This window comes from Protomyctophum parallelum (assembly GCF_964188405.1).
Source record: "Protomyctophum parallelum genome assembly, chromosome: 6".
Taxonomy (NCBI): Eukaryota; Metazoa; Chordata; class Actinopteri; order Myctophiformes; family Myctophidae; genus Protomyctophum; species Protomyctophum parallelum.
In genome coordinates, this window is record NC_139701.1 from 20560012 (window position 1) to 20578449 (window position 18438).

General features: G+C 40.8%; 1 protein-coding gene across 2 annotated transcripts; it reads right to left on the minus strand.

Annotated features, from left to right (window-relative positions):
* Positions 1 to 937: 937 nt before the first annotated feature.
* On the minus strand, positions 938 to 13368 carry pak2b (p21 protein (Cdc42/Rac)-activated kinase 2b). Of its 2 annotated transcripts, none has more exons than XM_083767635.1 (15): positions 13038 to 13368; positions 10671 to 10884; positions 10403 to 10509; positions 7907 to 8057; positions 7328 to 7359; positions 6790 to 6903; positions 5963 to 6098; positions 5801 to 5864; positions 5614 to 5662; positions 4904 to 5016; positions 4046 to 4163; positions 3567 to 3666; positions 3219 to 3415; positions 2587 to 2724; positions 938 to 2000 (listed from the first exon to the last, which is right to left on the minus strand). In XM_083767635.1, the coding sequence occupies exons 2-15, from the start codon at positions 10858 to 10860 to the stop codon at positions 1914 to 1916; spliced, it is 1596 nt and encodes a 531-aa protein (XP_083623761.1). In that variant the 5' UTR covers positions 10861 to 10884; positions 13038 to 13368; the 3' UTR covers positions 938 to 1913. The 2 variants fall into 2 exon arrangements, with proteins under 2 accessions (XP_083623761.1, XP_083623762.1); XM_083767636.1 differs by having other exon boundaries at positions 10671 to 11012.
* Positions 13369 to 18438: the final 5070 nt, after the last annotated feature.

An 18438-nucleotide genomic window follows, 5' to 3' on the forward strand; every position in this document is an offset into this window, starting at 1 on the left:
AGTAAAAACTAAGATGGCAGTGATTTTGGGTGGATATTATTATATTATATGCTATTACAGCGCATGATAGACGCGTCGACCACGGCAACGACAGACAGGCTGACCACAGTGTTGCAGATGCAGTTAGTAGTGTAGCAAGCAACTCAATAGAATAGTACAGTATTACTGCAGACAGCTACCATTTGGATATTGCACCAACGCAAAGCCAAGTAGCCAGGTGCCTATTAGATGGGGGTAGCACCCGCAGTTTCATTAAAGAGGATATTTCCAGAGCACTTAACCTGCCAGTTATAGGTAAAGAAACGTTGAATATGTATGTGTTTGGTTCCAAAACACCCCCCAGAGAATTACCTGCAGGAAAGTGAAGGCTCGTTTGAGAAATATTAAGAACAATCAAAGCAAGCCGTGCATATCCACAGCTTCCCAAGCCGTGTATATCCACGGCATGCCTATTCCCACTATAGGCTGAGGAAGAAATGCCACTTGACAGTTTTCAAATCAGCCTCATGGTGGCCCTACAACAGGCCAAGTTGCGTCTCACACACACACCACACACCACTTGGGTGGGGGGTCTATAAGACATCCATTATACTATAATGCTACTAGTTCAACCTGCAGCAATATCATCATATTCCAGATATCAAAGTACAGCAATGACATTACTACAAGCTATGTACAGATAGCTGCTCTTACTGTCATTAATAATGACAGTACGCATGCACACACACAATTAAACCAGCGATTATGTTTCTTAAGAGTGTCTGCTAAATTGTAAGCGGCGTTGGTTGGGAGTAGTTTGCTGTTGTAGATATTTACATCCACTGGAAGTGTGGCTAGACCAGGTTAAGTAGAATAGTAGATACCATACTAGAATATCTCTGCAATATTCAACTACAGAACGTCCCCAAAACAATCATTTTGATAATCAAGTCACACGTCAAAGACAGCTGCATTTATTTGAGTTTGCAGACATAGTTGTTAGTTATTCAAAAACATAAAGAAACAGTCAATATACATCGCCTTTACCTACAGCCTTTGATGGCTAATCAATGGTACAGCCATCATTTTAAGCCAACTACTTTTAAAGAACACAATATACACATGGGAAAAGCGCATTTGTTTAGCTACAATTCTGAAGAACACAAAAGGACAGTATTCAACATACCAGTCATTTTTAATAAGAACAATAAAGGTGAATGTATAAACCCTGTCAATCTAACATTTAATTTGCCTGTAAGGTGCACCTCTGCCAATAAGAGGCTAATGATACAGGGAACAACACTGGTACAGTAGGTTTGTCAAGAACATCACGATCACCATACATGTGTATGGTGTGGTACATGTAGAATACCACAACATACACTATACACGATCACCATACATGTGTATGGTGTGGTACATGTAGAATACCACAACATACACTATACACGATCACCATACATTACCATACACAAAATTCATGGAAAAGAAACATTGACACACAATCAACAATACATTAGGCAACAATTTGCATTTGTTTAAGGCAGTCGATTAAAAAACAACAAATAAACTAAATAGAACTAGGCATCATCTTCATTCCAAGTTAAATACAAGCCTAGCCCTAACACAAAAAAGGTTTGTTGTACAAAATAACTACACCTGACTCTGAAACTAAGCACTTTTCTTTTGTTTGACTTGTCTTCTGACATCTGAGAGAGAACAACAGTTCGTGTGGACAGCGTTGTGGTTGTGCTCAAGGATTTGTTTTTTTTGTTTTTTTGGTCTTGTTCACAGTGAGGCTTGTCGGGGCTTATAAGGCTGGTGCTTGAAGAGTGGAGGGTCACTCTCAGCCTATTGTCTGGCACAAAACCTAAACAAGTTGGCACATATGTGTGCACAGCATGGGGAAGGCAGGGTATAGGCTGCTGGTTCGACTAACGATTGCCCTTCATGGCCTCCTTGGCCGCCAGGATGAGTGGTGTGAGGCTGGAAAGAGGCTTGGCCAGCTTCAGGAAGGGATGCTGGACAAGAGGCAGGAATCTGGTGTTAGATACTATATCCTAACAGAGTTGACACCGTGGCAAACAGAGTCATCACAATTTAACCACAACCGTGAGATTTATACTTCATCATACGTTGCCGGAAAATTGCCAATGCATTATCTCACGTGTGAGTTTATAGATCAGCTTTCATACGATAGTGCATGAATTAGGCATTTAAGTCTATTATTGACAAATGTACATTGTCAATAATGTTTCTCCCCCCCAAAATGTCCCTAAAAAAGGGGATTTACAGTACATTTCATACAAATGTAGTATTCAATAACCTATGAATTATACATTCCTTTGATTCTCCAGAATTTTGGTAATCGAAGCGTATACCACACCATGACAGAAATGTGCGATGCAAAGTGAATGTAAATGATCTATAAGCTCACAATGTGTCGTACTGCCGTGCGTTGCGAGCTTGTAGATCTGCTTTTTCTGCAAATTTTTTTAAGTTCAAAATTCGGGGAGATTTTCTTTAAATTTGGGATGCCATGCTGAAAGAAGTTTAAAAAAAAGGAAAATAAGAAAGAAAGCCATTAATAGATGGAAATATGCTCACCTGCAGCAGCTCCTTGCCTCCACCTCTCTTCTCCACATCCATTTCAAGGCAACGGTTCAGGAAGTCTCTGAAAATAGGAGAAAGCTTCTCTGGATTCTGAAGCTCAGGGGTGCCGTTGGTAGCGATCAGGTAGAGAGCCTGGTGAAAGAGGACAGTGGAATCAAAAGGATGGACAAATCTGTTCAGACAACTATGTTGGTGGTACCTCACTTTGAAACACTTCAAAGTGATGTACCAACAGCTCACAACACGTTGCAGTGCAACGCAATTTGAGCTACTGCTTGTGGGGAACATGCTATCCCTCCCAGTTCTACTCCCTGCTGAACAGGTACCACCGGTCACAATTTATTTACCAATAGGTAACCAGAGATTTACCAATTTATATATTTTCCATGTTTTACCACAGCTCTTTGAATACCATGTTATCAAGATGGTATGGTATCTAGCTTGAACCTTTTGGCTAGCATTGATACACAGATCTCCACTGCTCATTGCACCTAATATAACACTGTCTTCTTCACATGAGTGAAGTTGCAAACTTCCCACAGTACACTATGTTCTTAAAACCTCGGCAACAGTGGGTAGATATAGTGTAGTGTATGCAGAAGTACTAGTAGAAGCTCTTTACTTACTCTTAGAGGGTTCTCATTCAGATATGGAGGCTCTCCTTCAACCATCTCGATGGCCATGATACCCAGGGACCAGATATCCACTTTAGGCCCATAGGCCTTCCTGGTCACAACTTCAGGAGCCATCCAGTAAGGAGTGCCCACCATGGTGCTGCGCTTGCTCTGCTCCGGGGTGATCTGGGCGCAGAAGCCAAAATCCGCTACAGGACGAAGAAAAACGTGTTGAGGGTTAAGCCTGGATTTATGCTACGTTCTGCACGTCATACGATGGAGCATAAATAAGAAATTACACAGTTAGAACGAGGACATAATTAAATATGATCCACATTGAGGCCAAAAACAATGACTTACTGAGCTTGACAGAGCCATCCATCCCCAATAAGACGTTGTCACTTTTGATGTCTCTATGGATGACCTGGTTTGCATGCAGGAACTCCAGGGCTTGTAAACACTGCAGACACAGGGGTAAATAGAGACTATATGAGACACATGGGGAAGGTACTATACAGTACACACTTCAACATGCAGTGTAGGGCTGTAACTATTGATTATTTTCTCTGGCGATTGTTCTGTCGAATAATCTTTTGATGATTAGCTTAGCCAAGAAGCATGTTTTTATCCATGATTCTTAAAAAAAAAAAAATATATATATATATATATATATATATATATATAAATATCAACAAATCAATTCACCATGTTGTGATCTTGTAGATCAGATATTTACCATTTTTTAAAATGTTTTATTTATTTATATATATATATACACATCTAAATTGTGACGTGCCAAAATTTGGATCAGTGACTAATTAGGTTTTGAGCTGTTGCACCTCTCTGCAGACTGCAGCGATCTGGGCCTCGTCCATACAGGTCTCTGTCACCACGTCTGTTAGGGAGCCACCAGCCAGGAACTCCATCACCACAAACAGCTCCTCCCCCAGCAGGAAGCTGGGGACAAACAACAAGTGCAGTTGATCAAAAGTCTCCCTTCAAAGATCAATGGATGGACATTATTGAGGAACTGTATGCTAAAACTGTATGTAAAACTAACATTCATACTTAAGACTACAAGAGGATAAATTCTATAAAAAGTGGGAAAAGTGGAATCTCTTCTCTCAGCCTAGCGATATTGCAATAGGATTTCATTGAATGTTTTTTTGTAATATGAAAAATGCAGCCTTCTTTTCTTTTACTTTTTGTCTTTTTCTTTTCTTTTTCTTTCCGTATAGTCTTGTCAGTTGTGTTTTCTTGTCTGTTCTTCCTTCAATACAAATTAAGTCTCCCTTCAAGGCTTTCTGTCAGAAAATAAACAAGCTTAAAAACTGCACCGAGTTCAAATGAGGCAGTAGAATAACGTGACTGGTGCATATTAATGCTACCATACCGCAAAAGCAAGCAGGAAAAACACTGACATTACTGCTTACCATTTTCAACAGGTTTTCTGCCAACAAGTTTTCTGTCAACAGGTTTTCTGTTACAATTTACAATAACTGTTCATTTCATTGTGGATGAACTCAACATGCAGACACCTGTGCTTTGAGATTGTAGATATGCTATTTCGGGCGCAGAGTTTTTTTGTAGATGGAAAAAGCAGTCCAAGTACAGTTGCAAATCAGGTCTGTTTCACTGAGAATAGAGGGTGTACGTGGTTAAGACGTGTGTGTGACCACACAAGTTATTACTGTTACCTGTCTAAAAAGTTGACAATGTTAGGATTCTTCAGCTCCTTCATGACTAGAATCTCATTAATGATCAGTTCCTTTTTTGGCTGCTTCTGGAGGTTGATCTGTTTAATGGCCACCTGCGATAAGAATAATCATATCAGTTATTACACCTCATTTAGGACATTATGTTAAATATACCAGTAAGAGAAGCATTCACCCAGGCACATATCTGTCTGGGTGACTGTAGACGGCTGGACGAGCGCTGGCACTTTGGCATGGGGGGTGTCAGATCAACATATGGAATGAATTCTGTACTGGCCATATATGGAGGCGTGGCGGACGGACGGGAGATGCAGGTTTTCATAGTAAATGCGACCTACTATTAATACGATTTCCCCTATATGCATTATTATTATACCATGACCAGCCACCACAGTATGATTTTTAGTGGGCAGCTGTGAAGAGGCCAAAAAGACTGCACAAAAAAAACCAACACAAACATGTGCACGCACGCTGCACGAGTACTATGCATGCGCGTGAAAGCTCTTCACACTATAAGCTTCTGGCTAGTGGAAATGCTGTATGACTACAATTAATTACAACGATCATTTCTATACCACTCATTATCTCCATGGTTGGCCGTACATCTGCTGTCACATTACGCCTGTACTTTAGTTGCAGCCGGACACTGGCAGTCTGGCATGCGACTAAATGTACATTTAATAAACCTTTACCTCTGATCCTGTGGCAACATCAATGGCTGTAAATACTGTTCCTGAGGCCCTGTGTGAGGAAGTCATGCTATAGGTTAATAATTACTCTTAGTCTCTTACGCACATTTACAGAAAAGAAAACAAGCATGTTGGTATGTACACATTCTCACACGACCCTTACGTCAACCATGGATTACTCTGCACTTACCCCTGGCCAATTTTCTCATATCTTGTGTACTTCTTTTTGGGGTCTCCAATGCTGACTATAGTTCCTGTAAGGCAAAATGCAATCGCACGTGTCAGAGAAATGTTGACCCATATGCTGACAAGATGATAAAAAATGCCCCAACAGATATGGGACGATCTTTACTCAGTTTGTCCATGATCTCTTCATCAGTCATCTTGCCCTTCTTCTTCTGCCGGTCCACACCTCCCTTGGAGGCAGTGTCTCCGTCTGGAAATGTAGCTGGAGCAGGTATGGGGTCGATAACAGAGCGAGTATATACCTACAGGATACACAGAGTAACAAAGTCAAAGTCAATTAGGGCTGTCATGGTCATTACAATTTACTTCATGATTAACTGTCACAACTCTGAATTGTATATTATTATTATGCATTATTTGCGCTGAACATAAATAAATAAAAATCAGTTTGGCTTTTAGGCTTCATATAAAAACGTTGCACAGCGCAGACATGACAAATAACTTGAATATACAAAGAAAGTATTGACAATTAATTAATAACTATACTTTCAAGTTTAAAAAAATTGCGGAAACACGCAATCTACAAGCTCACTATGTGTCACATCACGATGTAGCACTGCTATTCTTTGGAAAATGTTTGTACATAATTGTCATAATAGAATTGTGGCATGCCAATTAGAGTAACAAAATTCAAGTAAATGACGTGGGGGGGGGGGGGGATAATGATAAACTACTGATTGAGTTGTGGACCCATTTTAATGGGTTGTGAGTAAATATCCCTTCAAAGAGTAGTTCACCCAAAATGACTTATTTTCTATCAATTACAAACCTGTGAAGCCTTGAATTTGTGGAGATTTTGTTTTTGTCGCTTTTCTAAGCCAATAATTTGATGACCGGGTCAATAGGAGACTCTTATTTTCACTATAGTATAAATATGAAATGCCTAAAAATGTGTAAATAGCAAACATGACAATGAGCCAACACGTTACTTACACTCTTTGTGTGTTCCGGTCGCGGTGCCACGATGGGAGGGGGGGCTTCATCTTCATCGTCATCATCAATGTCCTTGATATTGGGTGACGAAGGTTCAGCGCCCTTTTTGACAGGCTGATTCAGAATGGAAGAGAGAGAGAGAGTAAGGGAGAGAAGAATGAAGATAATAGTAGGCAAATACAGTTGTGCCATGGTTGTATGACGATGACATTGTGCATTAAGAGTCTCTGAGACAAAATCATTAGCACATTAACTGTATGGTTCATTCGCATGTCTAGTCCTACTATCAAAAATCACACTACTATCAAAAATCACACTTGTGTGAAGTGAGGGGCACTCTTATCATCATGACATAGATCATGCCAATCACTTTTTAAGCCCTCTGCCAATCAAATTATCGCTATGGGGTACACATGCACACACAAAGCTGGGCATCGAAAGTAGGATCACGTATTGGAAATCTCAGTTGTCCAACCATACAGCTGAACTCACAGCACACTTACTGTACATGACGGTTAAAATACCTCGTCATACTTACCGACTGAGGTCCTGGAGTGAATGCATCTTTTTCTGTTAATAAATTAAAGGAAGGGGAGGGAGGGAGAGAGAAAGAAGAAAATGTTTGAATAATATGTAATAACAGGCACATAAATATATACACATGCTCTCTTCAGAGCTACAGTGACCTGTGTGCACTGTGCTCATTATACAGTAAGGCTAGTAAATGAAAGAGAACAGGTTTTTCTTTGAAGCAAAACCAAAATCATTCATCATAGCTCTTGGCAGTCCCCCCCCGGTGGTTGACTTTAACAAACTACTACTCACACATAGGCCTCTAGTTTGAAGGTAGTAACTGGTTAATGTTCATTGGCAGCGCAATTGATGGGTTTGTAAGTTTACTAATGAAAAGGAGCAAGCAACACAATAACAATGGCATCTACATTCTCATTGGTTTATGTGGTTCTCCAAATAAAGAGGAAATAGGATGTAAATATTTATTTGTCAGTTTTATTCAAAATGGAATATTACTGACACACCAGGTCAATGAGGCCACATAACGTGTTGTAGACATGCAAAAGCGCCCAGTGTGGTATTTTTTTACATTGTAGGACCTCACCAGAAGATGAGAAGCTGAGGTACTTTTGACGGCCGTTGCCCGTAGAGTCATAGAACTTGAGAACGTCAAGAACAGCCTGTGGGTTTTTCTTCTGCTCTGACTTGGTGATGTTTGAGGTTTGGAGGAGCCGGGCCCACTGCTCTGGCATACCCTGTGCATAGAAGAGGTATTTGTTTTGATTTATTTTATTTTGTAACAGTACATACATATTTATCCACATTTATTTTTCCGATACACTTTAAATACACAAAAAGAGTTGTGCAAAATAAAATAGATACAGGCAGTGGCTGCGGAGATAGATATTAAATGAAGCCTTCTGTTACAGATGTGAGTGACAATGAACTAAATATATGACAATAACAAGAACTGCACTCTGTCGAGTGCATACTTGCTTGTTGCACACTAGTAGGCCATGAATGGCCAACTAGTACTTTCGACCGCTATAAACTGTCAAATCTCAGTATCTCTGTGAAGGAACGTTTGAAATGTCTAATTATTAGGTGTAACTATTTGCTACCTACCTACTTTATGCATGTAAAAAACTAGTATTATTAAGTATGGTTCAAGTTTCTATCTATAAAAGAAATACAGTTTTATCGATTTAGAAATATTCTGGATCCCTTTTTAGTTTCTCAAAGAAAAATAAATCATTGATATGTGATGAAAAAAAGGTATATAAACTGAATAAAAATATGTTATCACGTATACAGTATAATTATTTTATTATTTATTGTAAATTGTCAATTGTTTTAAATGTATTTCATCTTGGACTATAGTGATATTAATACTAAATCATGATCAGAGTAATAGGTGTCTCTAACTTCAATTTCTGTAATAATACTTTCACATTTGTTAAAATATACATGATCTAAAATACTACCGTAATCTGTAGTTGGATTTGTGATTAATTGTTTAAAGCCTAATCGACATGAAGGTATTTATACAATACTTCTACCTTTCTCACTATATTGGTCTTCATTGAAATCATTATCATAATTGCAGAAGTCGGAGATGATAGATACTTTACCATGTTTTCGAGAAATGTGTTTAATTTCGAAAGGTCTGTTTTAGGTGATCTGTATATGTACGTCAACATCGAAAACCAATTACACTCTGGCATTGGGTCCTTTAATCCACATATTTCTTACGTCATCATTGAGAGCTAGTTATACATATACTATGTATATGTAATTTGTAAATTGATTGGCGGTATACTGTGGTTACTTTGTGCCACTTTCCGTCCCAGCCAACCCGCCACTTTTGATGCGTATGCACCGTCCCAGCAAATTGTGCCTGATATGGCAGTGGTGCCAGATTACATACATGTATACACAGGAGCATTACCTTTAAGTTTAGCTGCCAGGAATAGTTTAATCCAGGTTACTGTCGTTGCTATAAACGACATTCCCGCCTTTTGTTTTATGTGTTTAATCCGCCTTATTGTAATAAATAAAAAGAAACTCTGCCTTTGCCGCGGAGATAGAGACTAGATGGTTTCGTTTTGATGACGAAACCGGAAATCGTCACATGCTGTGGGCTGCTAGGGCTTCTGGGAAATTGAGGCCAATGCAAATGAACAGGGTACAACGCCTCATGGAGACAGGTCTTGTGTGCGTCTTCCGGGTGCACCAAGATGGTGGATGGTGCGATCGGATCATAACAAACCGAGGAACCTTTTTTCGCTGGATTTTCACGGATTAAAAGCCCAAATACTTCAGCGTATGCTCTAAAGGTAATACAACAATCTCGGCAGCGTAGGGTAGTTGATTAAAATGCGGGGTACGAGTTTAAACCAGTCAAACTGTTTAATCCTCCCAACACTAAAACATATCGTCATTACGTCACCATCGAAAACCAATTACACTCTGGCATTGGGTCCTTTAATCCACATATTTCTTACGTCATCATTGTGAGCTAGTTAAACATATACTATGTATATGTAATTTGTAAGTTGATTAGCGGTATACTGTGGTTACTTTGCGCCACTTTCCGTCCCAGCCAACCCGCCACTTTTGATGCGTATGCACCGTCCCAACAAATTGTGCCTGATACGGCAGTGGTGCCAGATTACACACATGTATACACAGGAGCATTACTGTACCTTTAATCCTCCCAACACTAAAACATATCGTCATTACGTCACCATCGAAAACCAATTACACTCTGGCATTGGGTCCTTTAATCCACATATTTCTTACGTCATCATTGAGAGCTAGTTATACATATACACACCATGTAATCTGGTCCCAGCAAATCAGGCACAATTTGCTGGGACGGTGCATATGCATCAAAAGTGGCGGGTTGGCTGGGACGGTGCATACGAGCCGGGCGAAACTATTACTTGCTGCGGCCTTCCTTTTCTTCTAAAAAGTATCTCTCCTGACAGTAACACAAATTTTAAGCATAATACAGAGTGCTAAGTATATATGTATTATACACTTTTGCACAACACCATCATGCTTTAATATAAGCAGTTTTATTATTAAGATAACTCACAGTGAACTCGCCAGTGACAGCATCGAAACCAACGTGGATTGTGTGCTCAAAATCGGAAGGTGGCGAGATCTCTGGCCTTTCTTTGTCCCGATCTTTCTTACGACCGCCTGGAAGATGAAAAGCAAAGAAAGTAATAAAGCAACATTTAAGAAACCGAAAATACATTTTGGTGTTCGATTTGAAGTAAGGTCCAAGTGTCTTTGAATTAACCGCTCTAAAAGTTTGATGCATTATTATTATTAAGTCTTCTCGTGGGCCCCTCACTCACCTTTCTCAGCCCCAGAAAAGATTGAGATGATCTTGTTGCGAGGTTTCCTCTCCTCTGGGACAGAGGGCAGGGGCTTAGAGCTATGATTGGCTGACAAGGAGTCTTTGCCAGAACCCGTGCTGAAAATGGTGCTGCTCATGCGGACCGGAGGAGCAGGGGGTTTGTCCTCGGCATCTCCGTTGTCACACATGGCTCCGGGATGATGCGAGGAGGGCTTGATCGGGAACAGGAGGGGGCGCACAGCGGGCAAGGTTGGGATAGTTAACAGAGCAGTGGGCTGGCACTCACATCTACAAGAGATACGAGTTTACAGGGCGGGGGGGATGGGGGGGGAGGGAGGGGCTGTGGCAGAGGACGAGGACAGAAAACATGATGAGAAAGGAAGCACCAGTGATATCTGGAAGAAGACCAAATGTCACCAATAGTAGACATCACATTTTTTACATGAGATGACCACTGTTACTCACCTATTAACCACATAAGCCTTATACTTCATTGTGTAACCTCTGTGCCCAGAGTCACATTGTTTCTATGTATTTTTGTTTAAATTATTATGTACTTTATTTTCTACCAATCTTCTGGTCTATGAGATTTTGGTATTTATCCTCTGGACTATAAGTAGCATTATTATGCTACAAGAAGCCAGTGAGATGCATGTGTTGCTATGGCAACAAGCACTGATTGAGAAACCCCGCCCACAGCTCACCTGGCTGATTGAGTGATGGGCAATCACAATGTTTGGGCCACCTGGAGAGTGTGATTCTGTCAGTCCAGAGTGGAGGTGAACAGAGAGACTAAGCAAGAGGAATATTTCCCAAGTCTTGCCATACTCTTATTTGAATCGTATTGGATATCTACCATTGGATATAGAGACCTTTATTTCCTTTTGTGGATTATTTCTTGGAGTGTTGGATTTCCATAGGACGGACTTTGTGTTGTGAGTTTAAAGGATGGTAAGAGGAGGCCTACCACTACTCACAGCATTGACTGTTGGATTTGATTTATTTTGGAACATTTGAGTTTAGTTTTTGGACAGTGCCAGGACACTTGGGATTTACAGTAAACCCTTTTGAGGCAGTTTTATTTTATTTTGATCTGATTTAAGTGAACATTGTTATTAAACTTTATTTAGCTTTTGCAGTTAAAACGTATTACTGATTATTTTAGTGGTTTTTATTCTAAACTGACACACCTTCCTCATTTGGCTATAATTGGTTCTTCAATTGTTATTGTTGCAATGTTGCAACCGTTATAATTGTATGACAAATACCTGATCTACATTCTCACATTTGGTAGTGAGCTTTTCAGCTTGTAGATCTGCTATTTTAGTGACATGCCCAGATTGGGAAATCAGGTTAAGTGTTTTTTTAAAACATTATGAAGCAAAAAATACAAACACTGAATACACAAGTTTACAACCATGGCAGTTTGTGGTGAATTGCAAATAAAATATCAAAGGCATGAAACGCTGAAAGCTTAAAAAGGAGATTCTGGAATATACATATTGTCACAGAGAGACAGGGAAATCTTAGGGGCAAACCAGTTTATTTTGCTGTGTCCTATAATCCATGTCAAACATTTCTACTCAACTTGCAAAAGGGATTCTCAAAGTGGGGTCCTTGAGGGAGAGTAGGCTAGGTTTATTATATATATATAGAGAGATATTTGATTCACAATAAGATAATTATATCATTTTCCCATATAAGAATGAAGATTTTGGCCATATTCTTCACAATTTCCACTGTTATTTCACCACCTACAGTAGATACTAGGCAGTTCATGGAAATCTGTACTGAATCAAATCAACCATTATGTCAGATCCCTGAGACATAATAGTTTCAAATGGGGGTGATTATCAAACTGATCGAGGGACTTTGACTTGAAAAAGTTTGAGAACCACTGCAGTAGTCAGATGAGACAGCCACCACATTCCCTTTCAGTTAATCAATAACCAAATCCATAATTACAGGGCACGTGTTTAGTTTGTTTCTATATTATACATCATACGGAAAGCCATTCCAGTGACTAGCGGTGGTGAACGGCAGAAGAACCCATCCATCGGGGGTCAGTTTTCTTTAGCAAGCTGACGTTAGCATTACTCCATATTAGCCAACAAGTGTACTAGCTACTATGCTAACATTAGCATGGCAGCCTACGATACCGTTAGCGTGTTAAATCTATATGGGATGCGATCAGATCAAGATCACCGTTATCGAGTTCCGATAACAGTGTGATCGAAAATCACTACTGATATCAGGTTTAGTTTACCCCCGCGGGAGGAGGCGGAGGAGGGAGGCGGACATTTACACCCAACTTGCTAACTAATTGTATTCACCGGAGCAGAGCTTTATTTGTCTAAAAACTCACCGGAGAGACACTCCACCACACCAGCGCAACTTGATCACAACTTTGACTTCCAACTCCTTCTCGACGGAAAAACACAGGCGTTTGTCAAACTCCTCCAAGCCCAAGTGTATTTCACGGGGGGCCGCGGGGAGGATGATCCGGATTATCTCAGTGGGGGAAAGAAAAGTGTTCTCAGAACTATTTACACAGTGGAACTTTTCTTCTGTGTTGTCCGTCCCGTCCGGCCCAGGCTGACTGGCTGGGATAATATTCCGCTATGGCGAAGCAATAAGGCAGGCAGAGGCAGGGGAAACGGAACTACCGACCCAGCCCTAGAGTGAGAATACCGACAACTGGATCCAATGGATGGAGAGTTTGGAGACTGTCCTGTGTGTGTGTGTGTGTGTGTGTGTGTGTGTGTGTGTGTGGGAGGGGGGGGGGGGGGGGCATGCTCTACTAGTGTACACAGTACACCACATTTAATTTAATTCAGTGTTTTGTGGTTGGGAAGGCAACCGTGAAAACTTATTGTTTTTGCAAACCTAAGATAGCCTATTGATCATTTGTTTAATGATTATTCATTTCAAGTTCAACCCAGCTATTTCCACTCCAGACAAAGCCACATTATATGGATGCCTATGTTTTTTTGTTTCTCTCTCTCTCTCTCTCTCAATTGCAACATATTATTTTCCTATTTAACATGATTTTATTCCACTGATGTGATGATCAGTGATTGTCTGATTGATGGACTGATAGTATAGATTAGAAGGTCCCGTTCCCCCGACTGCCTGCTGCTGATGGGACTAAGTACCAACATAACTAGGGGTTACGTATGTAACCTAGGTTCTAAAAAGTGAGCAGCCTTGCGAAGCTGTATTAATAGAACCCTTCTTCAGCAGGCAGACCTGACAACCTAGCTTCTCAATCTGCTCTGGTTCTTTTCCTTCTTTATTTTGGGGTATAGATATAGATAACTTTTTTGGAGAAAAAAAAAACACTTGTGTGAAGTGAGGGGCGCTCTTATCATACATCACATTACGTGCTCAGCCTATTCAAATCATCACAAAAGTAATTCTGGCAAATCACTTTTGGCGTCAATCTTCACTTGTCTGCCCTCATTTTTATCTTCAATATAATGCACTTTGCTCAGCCAATCAAATCATCGCTATGGGGTGATCAGCCAATCACAAGCCAATGTTTGTGTTCACACAAACACTCAAAGCTGGGCATAGGAGGGGCTAGCACCCCTCAAAATGTTTCTTAGGCAACTCTTCCTAAGTTCCTGGAGTTGTTTAAATGATTTCATGGTAGCATCTTGATTTCCAACTGATGTTATTCTCCTAGGTATGCCTCCTAACAAGCAGGTGGGCGCACACCAGTGTTGGTGGTGCTATACTGGCCTTGGAAAATAATTAGAAGATAAAGAAAAGGCCACACTCATAGCCACGATGCAAAATATTTAAAAAGAGGAAACCAACGTTTCGACCTCGTAAGGTCACGGTAAGGTTCTCCTAACTACCTAGGGCGCTCTTATCATTGTCTCCACCAGGCCGAAGGCATGTGGGGAGAGTATGTTTTGCACTCCGTCCGTCCGTGTGTCCGTGAACAGCTAATCTCGGCCACCGTTAACCCGGTCGATGCCATATTTTGCACACACACTCCCTGGATGCCAACCATGAACCTCTGCCCCAAACTTTCCAGAACGGCCTGTTATAGCGCCACCAGGAGGCCGCTTTGTGCAAAACAAGTTTTTCCATGCCATATTTTGCACACACACTCCCTGGATGCCAACCATGAACCTCTGCCCCAAACTTTCCAGAACGGCCTGTTATAGCGCCACCAGGAGGCCGCTTTGTGCAAAACAAGTTTTTGCACAGTACACCTACAGATTTTGTCCAAACATCACGCAAATTGGTACACAGTCTCTCTAGAGCCATTCAACTAAACGGGTCTTTCAGATTTATCAGACTCCATCCTGATTGGTTAAGATTGGCTTCCAAAGTTCACAGGAGTGCTCAGTTTCAAACAAAATGCTGCAAATCATGAACACATCGCGTGATTTCCGTGAAATTGTGCACCCACATTCCCACTAGGCCGAGGACGAAATGCCACATGAACAATTTCAACTCAGCCTCAAGGTGGCGCTATAACTGGCCGAAAAGTGTTTTTACCTCTAACTGCACGGATCTGTGGATAACCTGGTGGAGACCTGTGCCCGGAAGGGCACTTTTTCTAGTTGTACATCATTTGCTCAGACACATATGACGTAAATTCTCCATTCATTGTCAACGGCATTTAATGTTTGTTAGGAAGTCGTCATACATGTTCAACTTCATACATCACATTCTGTGCTCAGCCAATCGAATCATTTCAAGTTTGGTCGGTTTGGTTGACACACAAAGCTGGGCAAAAACAGTCTAATAACCTGAGATCTGTGTCATTAGATAATATTATAAATCACAGTTGTGTGAAGTGGAGGGTGCTCTTATCATGATACATCATCACATTCCGTGCTCGGCCAATCAGCTGAGCACATTCCGTGCTCAAACGGACAGACACACAAATACACACAAGGATATAATATAGCTGCAAGCATAAATAAGACTGGGTCAAGCCATAAAAGCCCCTCTCTTCACAGTGTCTCCTCTTTAAATAGCTGGTTGGAGACTAGAGATGATGTCACTTTTTTTGTTGGTTGAAAGGGTTGTCTAGTGACAATACTGTACTCTCGCAACCAACCATGCATTAGCAGGGTCGAGACTCCACACAAATGAATGGAAATGCGATTTCAAGGGCTAAGTGGTACGAAAGGCTGCGAAAACCTTTGACGTCGCTTTTTTGAGAAAAACAAATGGATAGAGCAGATCATAGAATTCATTCATTGTTAGATCTAAAGGTCAGAGGTCCTTTGACAAATGACTGTGAACGATGCGATTCTCACGACAGTCTACCAATTTCGGGGAAAACTGCCAAAACGGCAAAGAATTGTGGAATCTGTACAAAAACAATAAATCACTCGTTTGAAGTGAGGGGCGCTCTTATCGTCATACATCATCATACATCACATTCCGTGCTCAGCCAATTAAGTAATCTCAAATTTGGTACACACAACGCTAGCCAATCATATATCTCAAATCTGGTACACACAAAGCTAGCCAATCATATCTAAAATTTGGTACACACAAACACATGGGCAAATTGGGCATAGGAGGGGCGCTAAAAAGGAACGGGTACCTAAACGGGTATGGCCTAGTTAGTTAGTTTTGTTTATGTGAAAATCTTAGCAGTTTTAGAGGGCCATGAGGAATTGAAGCTCCCACTCATTCATTCGTCAAAAGACCCTTGACCTTTAGATCTCTCTGAGTAAATGTTAAATTGTTATACTTTTCAGCCTTTTTACATGCGAATGGAGTCCGACTCTGGCTACGGGACTACAGCGTTGACAAATAACCTTTTCAGCCAATCAGCGTAACCAAAAACACTGACGTCATCTCCAGTCTACCTACCATGTTTCTTTTTTAACTTTTTAACTTATAGCTGCTTACAGCTATAAGAGAATCTACACTATTAGTGTAGATTTTCGTCTTACACAAACATTAAATTCCCATTGACAATGAATGGAGAATTTACATCATATTGACTTTGTGTAGACTGTAGAGTGATTGATATAGATATATAGTACTTCATTGTCAGTTCACACTGACATTTGTCTTGCGAGCCAAGTATGCAGAACACATATACACACATTTGACATAAAACAAAGAACAAGACAATTTACATACATAAAGACTACTACTACTACTACTACAACTCCTGATTAAGCCTAAAGGTCGACTGGTGGACAAAGGACCTCTTTAGTCTGACCTTATTGTATGCTGGTACAGTACACCATATCTCCTTCCTGAAGGTAGCAACCTATATTCTCCATACAACACATGCTTAGTATTAGAGGTGACATTCCTTGCTAACCTTAGGATGCCGTTATCATACATGGATGTATAAAGTTTCTGAAGTGGTTGTCCAACAATCTTTGAACAAAATGTATGTTCAGTTGTTGCAGCAGTTGTGACTTCAGGGCTGCAGACAAACATCCATACCAGGTGGTACTACAGTACTAAAGAACACTCAGTAGTGGAAAAACAAGTGAAAAACACTTGGCAAAGGAAGTAGATTATTTGCTTTGTTTTCTTACACACATCAATCTGATCGTTCCATGACAACAGATGGTCTATTACTACTCCTAGGTATTTGTACGAACATACGATTGAATGACCTGTATGAGGTTATTGTCAGAGTTGTAGTTTCTGAGAACCTGCCACAGCCCTTTGTGCCAAACACAGTCAAAGGCTTTCTTGCACAATAGTAAATAACTAAATGTGGCTTGACAATACAATATCAAGAAAACAAACTACAGGCAGAATAAACAAACAGTAGCAGGATAGTGGATACATCAGGTAATATAAAATCATCACACCGGCAATGCATGTTTTCACCACTTAGGAGATGATTCTCTAGTGTCTCTAGGTCAGCCCAGATTTTAAATAGCGTTTTATCTTCAGTTTGGCAGTTTCCTCAATGACCTTGTTAGGAAGTATTTTTGTGAAAAGCCACTCTTTCAGCTATTCTCAAATATGTGGTACCAAAAGATGACAGCAGGGGCAATTCATAATTCACAATCTGTGAATCATTCTAAACATTAGACAGCATGTGTACCAGCTGGCTTGACAGAGCTGCTTGTGGATGACTTGTCTATGAACAGAATCAGTCATGAAAAAGTAATGACCCTTTAGGAGTGGACTGTAAGAGTATCCTGGGTCATCGTAGGGGCCCCATGATGATTGTAAAATCCCATGTAGTGACATAATGAACTTCACTTAACGGGGGGACCAACAGTGACGTCATGAACGCAACATGCAAACTTGCAAGGTGCATCTGTAGTTGCTTCGATCCGCAGGGGTCTGCCATTAGAATAGCCACACCAGGGGCCATGTGTGGCCCCCAGGAGCCACATCCCCATGCACCATTGCTCCAGTCCTCACTAAACTTAGCTAGCACAAACACTGTTTAGGCCAGGGGCCTACCATCAGAATAGACACACCACACCAAGGACCACCTGTGCCCCCAAGGGCCACATCAAGGGCCCCTGGGTGCCACAGGTGCACCATTCCTTAATCTGCATCAAACACGGCACACTGTACATGGGTCTGTCATGACAATAGTCACACCAGAGGCCACATTAGGACCCCAACGATCACAGGCACACTGTTCTCCCTAAACCTAAATTCTACACATATTGGGCACTACAGCTCAGTTCACAGAAGTTCTCGCCAGCTCTCGCCATTTCAAATGGCCATAACCGTTCTGATGAATCTGATCAGTGGAATATAAGACTGGATTTGAAGGACAGGCAGCTTGAAAATTC